Source organism: Temnothorax curvispinosus, unplaced genomic scaffold (genome assembly GCF_003070985.1).
Source record: "Temnothorax curvispinosus isolate PA1 unplaced genomic scaffold, ASM307098v1 QBEX01013129.1, whole genome shotgun sequence".
Taxonomy (NCBI): domain Eukaryota; kingdom Metazoa; phylum Arthropoda; class Insecta; order Hymenoptera; family Formicidae; genus Temnothorax; species Temnothorax curvispinosus.
The window spans coordinates 146,265-158,914 of NW_020222909.1; the positions used below are offsets into that span (position 1 = coordinate 146,265).

The following is a 12,650-nucleotide window of genomic DNA, read 5'->3' on the forward strand; positions in this document are numbered from 1 at the left end:
AAGAAATATAGTATATTTCTAAATAATTCAATGTTGTCATTTGCACGAACGCGATATCCATTTTGACAATCATAATCTGAGATTTTCAGCCCAAAAATTATTTTTCTTTATATTAATTAATGTGTACCTACATATCATACTCTTGCTAAAGTATCGCTGCACGTTTGTTTTTATATACATCGTTATGCTACATATAATCTCGTATCCGTGTTTTGTTCAAAATTTGTAGAGCAAAGTTTCGTTTAAGCTCCTCGCGGCCAAAACGCGTAACTCCATTTATCGGTAACCCTCGGCTCATCCATGTTGCGAAGTGAGCAAGGGCTGTGCTGTCCCTAAAACGCGCAAGGGAGGCGAGGGTGGTGCAAAGGGAGCAAAGCGAGTAAGAGATTGGCCATAGAACGGGAAAGGTAGCGAACAAACTACAGCTGCGAGAGGATCCCCTGTACAGCTGCCTCTGTAGACTCCTCTCTCTTGGTATTAGCGAGTATATACTTAGACATCAGAGGAACCAGGAACACATAAACGAAAATGCTTATTTATAAATAGTTTTTTATCAAATATATTGTGATACTTGATCAGTGATAAATTTGAAAAACTGACACTGTTTTTTTTTTAAAGCATTATGCCTAATAATACATAAATATCAAAAAAGATAAGACACGGTGCGTAAACGACCAAGTATAAACATTATATTTACAGTTTAAATTAAATTAAATTTATTTACATTATTTAAATAAATTAAACTTATTCAAATTAAATTAGAATTTGTTAACAAAATTTATTTGTAAAAATTTAATATAGGGTTTGTATAAAAAATTTCCAAAAACGTTTTCACGGCACGAATCTTCTCTTTTCTATGATCAGTGTCTTAAAATATGGATTATCCTATGCGACTTGGAAACAGGAGAAACATTATATGTACACAAAGACTAATGACAGAATGCTATTGGACATATTTCTTTGTGAACATATTGATACTGGCGCGTTCTTTGCATGGAAATAAGTTCGTTACGCGTAAAACTATAATCCTTTAAATAAGATAATGCAAACGATACACACATGCATAGATAAAGCGTAGCACTCGCAAGGTAAAGTTTTACAATCAGTCGTTATTATCTTTCTCAAACTATCTCATGATGTCACTGATGTGACATAGAGTGATATAGCGAATATCTTCTATGTATACATGTCGTTGAATAACGCGCGAATCAGTTCCTTGAGAGAAGAAAAAAGTAACAAGAGAGGAAAAAATTAAGATGCATTCCGCAAGTCCACGGTGATTGTCTTGAGGTGGCGCAAAGTGCAAAGTCCAAAACGGTCGCCCGGCTAAACCGGCTGGTGGCCGGCGACTTCCGGGACGAATGTCGCATGCTCTCGAGTACGGCCCTGTTGGCTCGCGCGCGTCGTCATTTGGCCTCACGCTCTCACCCCCACGCACCTCTCGCCAAGCAGACTATCCTCACGCCACCGCCGCCGCCGCGGCTGTTCTATGCCCCGTGAACGACTCCCCAGTCCCCACTGTCCCCAGTCCACGCTGCTGGCGGCCCGCCCCGCCCCGATCAGAACGATCCTTCCGTCTTTGTTTGTCCGTCTCATCGTCGTGTGGCACTCTCCTCCTTTCTCCTGTTTTACTCATCGCTTATCTTTCTCTTTCTCTCATCCATTCTTTCCTTCATCACACGTACACACACACACACACACACACACGCGCGCGCGCGCGCGCGCGCACTTCTCTCTCTCTCTCTCTCTCTATCTCTGTTTCACCTCCAAACTCCGGTTCTGCATATGTACACTTCTTTTGTATTCGTGGCGATCGCGCAACTTTCGACCGATGCATGGGCACGCGTCGGTAGATTCACGCGATTACGATTGCTAGGTAGATATTGAATAGAGCTCGTATATGTATATTTAGACAATGATCGAATGCGAAGAGAAGCATGATTAATTGATTTGTTCGTGATCAATTCGGTTTACGAGGTAAATGATCTTGCACGTTTCATCATAGGTACTACGAATCTACCACTGATCTCGCGACGATAACGATTAGATTCTCGAACTGGTGCAAAAATGATACTAAACGAAACAAAGTAAACTGACAATAGCAGCGTTGGTAATAGCTCCGATTTGATATCTAGACAATTCGATATCAATGAAAAGACCCATCCTCTGTAAACACAGAAATGATCCTTGGTCGATACGGCATTTTCTTTTTCTTCATGCATTCCGCCACATTATCAGTATCCATAACAGTGGTGAGTCTGTTTTCCTCACTTCGTTGCTTCCACTTCGGTTAGCCTCGAGGACCAGCGGTAAAGCTTCCTTCTACGTTTATCTTCGTCGATCTGTCTCCCGCTCTATATTCCCTCTCTCCCTCCCTCCCTCTCTCTCTCTCTCTCTCTCTCTCTCTCTCTCTGTCTTTCTGTATGCGCAAACTCTTTCCCATCCCACTTTACGCTTGTATGGAGCGCGCACACTCCATTCCAGATGCTCAGCAGTGCCGACAATCTTCCCCACCCGCGACGTCTCGCATACATAATCGAGACAGGCCGACTAAACACCGTACTCTTCATCTACCCCATCGCCGTCAAAATCATTTTACTATTGTTAGCAAATAAGGGTTACCTTACTACCAATGCATTATTTCAGCATCCGGATTGATACGTAGTACGGTTATCGCACAACCATTTTATGTAATGAATCGACCTATGCATAAATCTGCATGTTTATTTCTAAATTTTAGTTTATTCGTATTTTTGATTGATAGCTAGCTTGTGTGTGTGTGTGTTTTATATAAACTGAAAAACTACGGCGCTGACGATTAGCGCTGAAAATAGTCAACGAAAATATCATAAACTTGTGTTAAGAACTTCAGAGAAAGAAACGACTTTACTCAAGATTTAACTCGTGGATGTACATCTACCTCTACCACTCACAATCAGATAAGTGGATAAACAAGATTCGAGCCTTTATTTGTTTGTAAACAGGCTTAGAATTTACTAAACCTTTGATTAATATATAAGATCAGTAAAATCTTAACCTGGCTCAGGTTATTAACATTTTATAAACTGGACAAGATCCAAGTTACGTTGAAATCCCGATACCATTGATATCATTTGATTAGCCACAAGATGCAATGACAGAAGGTATAATCGAGCAATATCGAATAGTATCGATTGAGGTAAATGGTACTGATATTGTGAGTTTACTGCACAGAATTACTCGAGCATCGCTGTGTCGTGTAAAATCACTAGCCCCGCTCGTAAATGTGGGGTAGAGTTGGTTGGTGACAGTGTCGACGACGTAGGGGAACAAAGTGCCGAGCTGCCGAGACGGGGTGGGGTGACGACCATGACGCCGTTGCTGCACGAGCGTGCGGCGTGCACGCTTCTCCTTTCATTTGCTGGCACGCGTGACGTCACCGTATGTACGTGTAATGTGTCGTACACGACGCAGTCTCACCCGATAGCATGTGCAACGTGTAGCGTCCAAGTGTGATTGTACGTTTTTTCCTAGATGTCTGCTTTATTATTCAAATATCTCGAGATCTAAGCGTTACAAACTTGTTTTTTCTTTTTAAAAACTGAAAAGTCTGATATTTTGTTTTTTTTTTAATACGCGAAGCTTAGATGTTAATATAAGTTATCAGATGTCGACGTTTTTAATGATCATTACATGATTGCATGCAACTAATTAGGAGTTTTTAAGCTCTTTTAAGAGTTAAGTTCTTCGTAGATATATATAAGATATATACATATCTTCGAATATGCAGGGAAAGCCTTGACATAATTCCAAAGTAACATACATATACCAACATCTTGCATAAGTTTTTCTCGCATCGTATCTTTCTGGACTGTTTTTTGCAACTCGACTTGTTATTTGCAGCACTGCGTTTGGGTGGCACTTCTCACACAGAGGAGAAGCAACAAATGTTATGCAAACTTGATTATCTCCAGCATATTTTAGTGCGATTGATAACACAAAGGCTGCTTGCCGCGTGTGTATAGTGTAACGGTAAATTTGCTCGTTACATCGCAATGAATTGTTACTCTTGGAGAAATGTTTCTTAGTCTTCTATTCTATCCTGAGATCTAATTGATTTAAATTGATTATTGATAACTTGAAAAGAATATTTCTCTGACAATGAGATATATGTACTAAAGAGATAAATGTTTTAGTTTTTATTTCCACTGAAGCTCAATATACATATATCAACAACATTGTTTGATGTCATTTTATTTGTTGATAGTGTTCTACAATGTGATAATTTACGGGGTAAGCGCTTTAACATAATTCTTGTTAATATGTATATTATCTTTTCGTGAATTAAGAATATTCTTTGTCCTGAAGTCGCGTAAAATATCGTATTTGAATTGTTGTTTTCTGCTTATTGTTATTCTAGCACTAGCTAATCTAGTTACATTTCAATATACTAATGAAATTTGTCAAACAAGTTCGCGTTGCTCGCGGAGAATAGTTTTAATTTTGTAATCTGAAAAGAACATATTAAAAGATTGTGTGCGGTAAACAGGTAGTCAAGAAAAAAAAGATACGAATTTTCCAAGTACCGTTCGTTGACGTAACGTTGTGCAACTGTTTTACTTTTAACTAAATTTGCATTACGGAGCATTTGGCATAACAAGCGATGATTATAAACTCGAAATAAATAGTAATATACAAATGTATAGCAGATAAATTTCCTTTGTGTTAATTTCATCCAACCTACTTTACTCAACCGTCTTCTAATTACTTTCTTTAATATTATAATAAATAGTCATTCTTTCTTATTGCTAGTCGTTTAGCTCTTAGATTAAAAAAAAATAAATAAAGGAAACCACTGTTTCTTTTGCTGTCGTACATAAAAAAGCCTATAAAGTAAAAGCATTACTTTACCTTAGAAATTCAGAGAGCCATACCTACTATAACAATATAATATTCTCATCAATCTAGCTGTACAATCGCATTAAAGCATTTACTGTAAATTATCTCACCAATCATCGCTTCAATATATATCGTAATATAATATGTTGTAATATCGATAATATACATATATTCCTTTCTGTTTTTTTGTCTTTATTTTCTTTTTTAATGACTGATCTTTGCGAGTCTTTCAAGCCTTCATACAAGCCTTGATAGACTTAACGGCCTCCCAATCTTTTCCTAACATCTCAGTTTAAGATAGAAAAGTAATCAGGGCCAAGACAGTGTAACGATCGCCTGTTGTTATCGCGCTATAGAGTTAAGCAAAAATTAGAATTTATTTATTAAGATAATCTCGATGAGTTATAGATGAAGGATAAAATTTCTTTTAAGCTACTTTCCATTGAATTATGTTTCCAATTTCCAACTTTTGTAAATTAAAGTTGTCGAGTAAAAGAGCAATCTAAATTATCCATATTTAAATGGTTATTAAATCATAAAATTGTGTGTGGTATTTTTCTTGGAAAATATAAATAATTCTGTATCTTTGAAACTCTTCCGATCCATGCAGACCAATTACCTATTACGGCGCAATATCGCTGTTATATAAAAAAAATTCCTTGCATATCTATACCAAGTTTTTCACTTCGTAACGTATACCTGTTGCTATTTTCGGACTTTCATCCCGAACCTACCGCAATACCTACCCACTACCCACCTTTACCCGTCAAACAGGGCGTGACGTTCGCACCGGCGGCATCGCGGCAACGGAAGTTTAAATCTCGTGGGCGTCCGAGGGAACGAGAAGAGACCGCTCGCGAGTCTCCATGGTGACCGTGATTTCATCCCGTGACGTCACGAATCACGAAAGAACACGTGGCACAAACAACACCTACGCGTGTTTTTCCGGCTTGGCGATTTTTCAATATTGCGTCATCACAACGCACACACGAGGTGTTTGCGCATGCATTCACGTCATTAAGATGCTTCAACATTTCCGACATGACGTCACTCACGTATTGCATGCGATTCTATATCGATTTTCTCAAGTGGTTTACTTATATCAGCACGGTGTGATATAGACGCTGTGTAAATTTTGTGTATGCGATTATCTATGGATATATAAATACGCGTACGTAATATTTATAAACTGTATAAGGTACACTTTCATATTAAACATAAGATGGATTGTTAACGAATCATGCATTTTTCGGTAAAATATTTTTGCAAATATCTTTTTATCTTAGGTAAAAAATTGAAATGAAAATTCGAATGTCATAGAAAGAAGAATATATTTCGACGCAATGATAAAGTTAGAAAAAAATTTAATACTTGATTGTATTAAAGGAAGCTTTGTGTAAATTTTATTAATCTATTCTATACGTATATGTTTTAAATACTCTTATTGTTTGCTATTTTTATAACCTTTTTATTTTTATTTTTATATTTTTTTGTTTTACGTATATAAAATTATTATAAATTATTTTTACCATTTTAAAATCTCTCTCTCTCTCTCTCTCTCTCTTTCTAATAAATTCTTTTATCGATATGTTATCGAAAAGTCGATTATGGGAAGAGATTTTCTAATAATCGGCACTCTAATAATCAGGGCTATCAATTATATACTATTGTTTGTAGTCCATCATGATTTATGGCATTCACTTCGACCGATATCAACGAAAATAATATATGCATCTAATTCTTAGAGAATTTTCCGACTGATGTTATCATGAGCGAACGATCGTGGCAGCACGTGCCGCGCGTGGTAAATTAACGCGTACTCGTGCACTTGCAGTTAACGCCGCGACGCTATGGCTATGTGAGCGCCATGATCGCCATGACCGACCGTCGATGGCATCGATTTGATTTTTACACGGCATATCCCGGCATTTCCGGCCCGACCGCGACGGGCGACGCGCGATTGGTTACAATTAGATCGAGTAAAATGCATCAACGTCACTCGCAGAACTTATAACTTGTTAGCTCAAGCTCTCGGTCTACAAATGAGACTGTTCTGATTCGAAAAAGGATCTAGCGAATGTTCGTTAAACTTATTGAATGCGACTATGCGACCTGCCGATATAGTGCCGATAATGCCGCGCTGCACCTATGAAAGTGATCGAAGATGGAATCACACACTAATCAGCCAACTAATCATCAGCGCATAGACTGTGTGAGTCAATTATATTACTATCTATATTTCTATACATATTATTTATACATATGTATGTTGTGCGACTAATTTTTATTGCATAGTCATAGTATATTGTACATTTATTTCAATCGACCTCAACCTTCATGACAATTGCATACTTTTGCCATGCGTTTTATCTTATTCATAGGTCGAACAATATTGATGCTTTATCTGGAAAGACAAGTGATTTTTCCACTATAAAAGTCTAGTTTATTCTTAAATTCTTTAGCAGTGCTACTTAAAATAATATAATAATTAATATCATACATATATACATATTTTTAATAAAAAAATTGTGTATTTTCTTTCTCAGTCTCTCTTTGCATAGCAAAATGTCTAAAATACATTATAATCTTGCCGATGTAATATTATTATATTGTTGATATCAAGTAGGTAATATGTTGTACATTTTTTTCTAAAAATACTGTCTTTTAATATTTTTATGTAAAGAAATATTTCGGCTATGAAGCTTAGCATCATAACGCACGATGGCGCCACATTTACCTCTACTGAGTAAAAAGTAAAAATACGAAACAGCTGTGAGCTGACGGCTTAAGGTTATGCGCATAACCTTTTTGCACACACATTTTGTCCTTAAACAAAAGATCCAAGTTAATTCCATTAATTGTGAAAGTATTCGTTCTTTAGTGTGATAAATCGAGACATGTTTCGTTTTGGAGCCAAGCATTTCTTTATCGGCAGAAATTTCAGTACGAAATTTAATGATATCAGCAATCTTGTTAAGGTAAGTAAATGTTAATGTATGATAGCGGTACGTTTGTGTTGTGCTTGTTTTTGACTTACGTAAATATTTCCTAGCTCGAGACGCATGATATTTCGTGTACAAATAATTAAGCAAGTCAACGCATATGTGATTCCTATATAAGATCCTTTTTATAACGTAGAATCACACATAGTATAGAAAAGCATGAAAAATGCGAAAAATTGTCAGAAGCTTTCTATTTTTGTCAATAAATGTAATATCATATGCGATATCTATATCTATTACTGTACACGGATTATTTCTTGTAGAAAAATAAGGTAGTCGTCTTTATGAAAGGCATTCCAGAAGAGCCAAGATGTGGATTCAGCAATGCGGTAGTTCAGATATTACAACTGCACGGCGTTACTTATGATGCTCATGATGTTCTTAAAGATGAAGAACTCAGACAAGGTAAATGATATTACTAATATTTGTTAACAAGCTTCCACATTTACCTATTACATAATTGTATTTTAAAAAGAGAGAATATTAAATTTATATATATATATATATATATATATATATATATATATATATATATATACATATTTAAAACATATATATCTATATATATAAAATTTTAGAAATAATTTGTATTTTATATATATAAATTTATGGAATTTATATACTTTCATAAATCTTCTGTCTATTAATTATTATTGTTAATGCCATAGTTCTGAAACTTATATTAATTACTCAGGTATAAAAGACTTTTCTAATTGGCCCACAATACCTCAAGTATTTATAAATGGTGATTTTGTGGGTGGCTGCGATATACTCTTAGAAATGCATAAGAATGGTGAGCTTATTGAAGAATTGAAGAAAGCTGGAATTATTAGTACTCTTTTGGAAAAAGAAGCATCTTCTCAAAGCGATGTCAACAAATCTAAAGAATAAATTTATCTTAAATAGCTTGTAAATAAAGAAATAGCTGTGTCTCGTATCGACAGAAGGATAGTCACTTTTTATAATAATGAACATTTTTGTTAATGTTAAGCATAATCTTAATCATAACGCATTAATATATATGTGACGATGTTCATCCAATATTTACTCCTTTAAATTCCTTATCAATTCGACTATGGAGATTCAATATTTGAAGAATGAGTTACATATTTTTAAGTTCTTTTCGAAGAATTTTTCCAGATATAGTTTTCGGAATACTTTCTATAACTTGTATATATCCTAATCGTTTATACTTGGCTACACGTTCAGCGACAAATTTTTTGAGGTCGTTCTCGTTAATTTTTACCCCTGACTTAGGAACTACAAAAGCTTTTGGAATTTCGCCATAATTGTCGTGTGCCACACCAATGACGGCGACGTCTTGTACATCATGGTAATTACGAATCACTTCTTCAAGTTCGATGGGTGCGACTTGATATCCTTTTACCTTTATCATCTCCTTCAATCGTCCTTGCACATATAATAGGCCTGTATTTTACAACATATAATAATTCGTAATTATCTCTCCAATCTAATTGTCATATTCTTATTTTTCCAAGTTTCTGATTAAAATTTATCACTTTATTTTACCATCTTCGGTATAATATCCTAAATCACCAGTCTTGTACCAGTCTCCATCCATACTATCTGCTGTGGCTTTAGGATTTTTGTAATACCCTTTCTGTTGCGCAGTGTTATGTAATGACTTACGCCCGGTATTGTGGTTAAGATACGTGTAATTATAAGACTTGAATACAATAGGCAGTGTGTCTTTTAGAAAAGGTAATGCAACGAAAAAGAAACTTTATACACACTGCAACGTAACGAACGAACGAGAGGACAGGTAGAGTACATAGATAGTGAGAGTATATAGTGAAACGCAGTAAGCGCTCACGCAACGGAACTTTAATTTTCCCTAGCATGCGTGGCGTGTCTGTGCGAACATAGAGGCGCTTCAAGGCGCTAGAGCGCCATATTCAACACTTTCATCACTTGCGGACCCCGTATATATATTTCTCCTACCTCGCGCAGACCTAAATTTCTGCCGGGAGTATCATCTTGCGTGCTTACAATTCTCATCTGTGTATTTGGAATCAAATAACCGCACGATGTCGGCGATACATCTGCAGTACCGATTGTAGCAATCGGGGATAGTTCCGACGCGCCGTATCTGTAAATTGTGTAAATTAATGCATGGTAAATTTTTTTTTATATATTGTACAGATCTCTTACGTATATATTTCTAATCGTGATATTTTACCCTTGTCTGAAGATCATGGCATTAGTGAAACGACTTTGAAATTTTGCGATAGATTTTTCCCCAAGCGGTGCAGCTCCTGACAGTATCAATCTTAAAGATTCAACGTGACGGGACGTTATTCGTTCATTTTGCGTCATTATTTGTACGATCGGTGGTACGACATGCAGTACTGTACATCGATGATTTTCAAGCAGTTTTGTAAATCCTTCTATGGAAAATTGTGGCAGACACACCAGCTTAGCACCTATTCTATAATTGTAGGATACATATACCATGATTACACTGATCAAAGTTATAATAAATCTCAATATTTTAAGTATTAAATATCGAAAGAGATATGCTTAAAATAATAATTACAAAGAAGTCATAATCGAATAATTATTTAATATTAAATAAATCGTTGGCGGATCATATTTGAACATCATTTACACATCATAGTCACGCAAATTAGTTACTAGTTAATAGATATGTGTTAACGTACCGCAAGTAATAATACAAAGAAACTATTAACCCAAAAAAGTGATGTACTGGTAATATTAGCGGTATAATATCCTGATAGTGTTCATTCGCTTCTCCAAGGGAGAACATCGGATTCGCGCTTTGAAGAATATTTGCAACAATATTCCTGTAAAATCGTCTTCTAATTATTTACATCAATAGTTGCTTTCGATTTACATCAAAACTCAGATAATTCTCACTTGTGATGTCATTCTGTTTTTATTATTCATTAATTGCAAAAAAGGATAGAACGACGTCACAAGTGAGAATTATCTGAGTTTTGATGTAAATGGAAAGCACCTAATATTATAATAACGGTATATTGAATTTTCGCTACTTTCTCGTATGGAAATTCTGCCGCATTTACATGCGGCATTTATTAGTTGCAACATATTCAATTCAATTTAAATATTTAAGGCTCCTGGAATCTCGTCGCGGTTGTTTTATGGCTTACGCTGTTTATTAACTGTCAAGGGAAAAGGATAGTTTTCGAAATATTTTACAAGTGTGTTAGAGCGGTTAGAAGTGATTTTTTTTAAATCCAAATATCTTTTTATTTAAAAATGGCATGCAAGAATTCTCAGCGTGTCATTTCTCGCCTCTGACGTCACGATCTAACATAGCCGCGGAGAGTACCCAGGAGTCTTAATATGCAATCAATTTGCGCACCTATGGGACGTCTCAATGCCTTTCGGCAAACCAGTTGTGCCACTGGAATAAGGCAAGAATACTGTATCTTCGCAACTTATTCCAGTTTTTTGACTAACTGAAAAATCTTCAATGTCCTCGCGCATGAGGTCATCTAATTTGATTGTCCCTGAGATTGAGCTAGCGTCAGTCCCATCGTTCACAATAACAATTGGTAATCTTATCTTGGAATTTTTCTCAATACTTGCTTTGATGTCAACATATTTAGCTGGAAATGTGAAGATTGCTTGAGCTTCCACGTTCTCCAATTGCCTTTTTATCTCATACTTCGTGTACGCAGGACTAATCAGAGTTGTCTTGAAAAGAACAAAATTGATTGATGACGATTAGGTACTGTAAATTTATGCAGCGACGATTATTTTAATAATTCTAAGAACGAACATCTTATTAGATTATATATCTTTTATTGATGTTAGTTTATTTAATTATTGTAATTAAATAAAATTGTCTAATTTTTTCAGCATCTTCTAAGTTATATTACTGCAGCTCTTTAAATGTGGTAATTTTATCTTACGCGTAAACCGGCTTCATTTGCCGCTAGTGCGATGATGGCAAATTCTGGGATATTTGGTAAAATAATAGCGATGGTATCTCCCGGCAGAAACTTGCATTTTCTTAAACTCGTTGCTAGTTTGCCACATGCTTTTCTCAACTGGCCATACGTATATGATCTACCAGTATTTACGCACACCTGAAATAAAGAAGTTAATTGAAAAAAATAAATTATTTATACAGTTTTACTCAACCATTTGTATGACGTTCATTAACACAGTGAATCTGAGGGTGAACAAAATTGAACTTTGCGTTTAATAAAGTATAATCAAATTACTAAATTGACGCAACATTATTTACGCTATGAACAAGAAAAGCTATATAAATCAAAAAATTATCCGATATAGAACAAGCGTATTTTCTCGATTACTTTATTATTATCTTCGATCGGCAGTCGATCTAACAATAAATATAAACATTTATCGATTGACTTTGATAAACAAACTTGACGAGAACAATAGTTGAATAGCTATTTTCCTTTATTTTATTTATACAATTACAATTATATTTTTGAGTGTTTAAATTTAAATGATAATATACATGATTGAAAATAAGAAGTTATGCTACGACTTTTATCTTATGCTAAAATACTGTTATAAAAAGATTGCAGCATTATGACAGTGTTAGCGAATTTCGAATGTATAAAATTAATCAGTGTTTTACTAATTGTTAGATTGTTTTTCAGATTTTTTAAATTTTTAACATCGAATATCTGTTAATTTTTACACGATCTGACTGCATTTATAAAATTCAATCTGTTTTAACGCCTCCCGCACACGAATTGCTGTAGCCATAACGTAAGACGTACGGCG

The 12,650-nt window shown here is 35.3% G+C and overlaps 2 protein-coding genes across 2 annotated transcripts in view; one reads left to right on the forward strand and one right to left on the reverse strand.

Annotated features, from left to right (window-relative positions):
* Positions 1–7,614: 7,614 nt before the first annotated feature.
* Positions 7,615–8,916, forward strand: LOC112463217 (glutaredoxin-related protein 5, mitochondrial). Its single transcript, XM_025029449.1, has 3 exons — positions 7,615–7,856; positions 8,144–8,285; positions 8,575–8,916. Exons 1-3 carry the CDS (start codon positions 7,776–7,778, stop codon positions 8,769–8,771), a joined length of 420 nt encoding a protein of 139 aa, XP_024885217.1. The 5' UTR covers positions 7,615–7,775; the 3' UTR covers positions 8,772–8,916.
* Positions 8,820–12,650, reverse strand: part of LOC112463216 (4-coumarate--CoA ligase 1-like) — a 4,683-nt gene continuing 852 nt past the window's right edge. The window contains exons 2-8 of the mRNA XM_025029448.1: positions 11,801–11,977; positions 11,248–11,582; positions 10,562–10,705; positions 10,081–10,329; positions 9,804–9,990; positions 9,411–9,498; positions 8,820–9,308 (exon numbers count right to left, since the gene is read on the reverse strand). Coding sequence (XP_024885216.1) covers positions 8,983–9,308; positions 9,411–9,498; positions 9,804–9,990; positions 10,081–10,329; positions 10,562–10,705; positions 11,248–11,582; positions 11,801–11,977 — 1,506 coding nt within the window. The 3' untranslated portion in view covers positions 8,820–8,982. The remainder of the gene's footprint in view (positions 9,309–9,410; positions 9,499–9,803; positions 9,991–10,080; positions 10,330–10,561; positions 10,706–11,247; positions 11,583–11,800; positions 11,978–12,650) is intronic.

Coding starts and splice junctions, on each gene's coding strand:
- LOC112463217 (XM_025029449.1), top strand. CDS start 7,776: ATGTTTCGTTTTGGAGCCAAGCATTTCTTTATCGGCAGAAATTTCAGT. Junction 7,857..8,143: donor ATATCAGCAATCTTGTTAAG/GTAAGTAAATGT, acceptor TATTTCTTGTAG/AAAAATAAGGTAGTCGTCTT. Junction 8,286..8,574: donor AGATGAAGAACTCAGACAAG/GTAAATGATATT, acceptor TTAATTACTCAG/GTATAAAAGACTTTTCTAAT.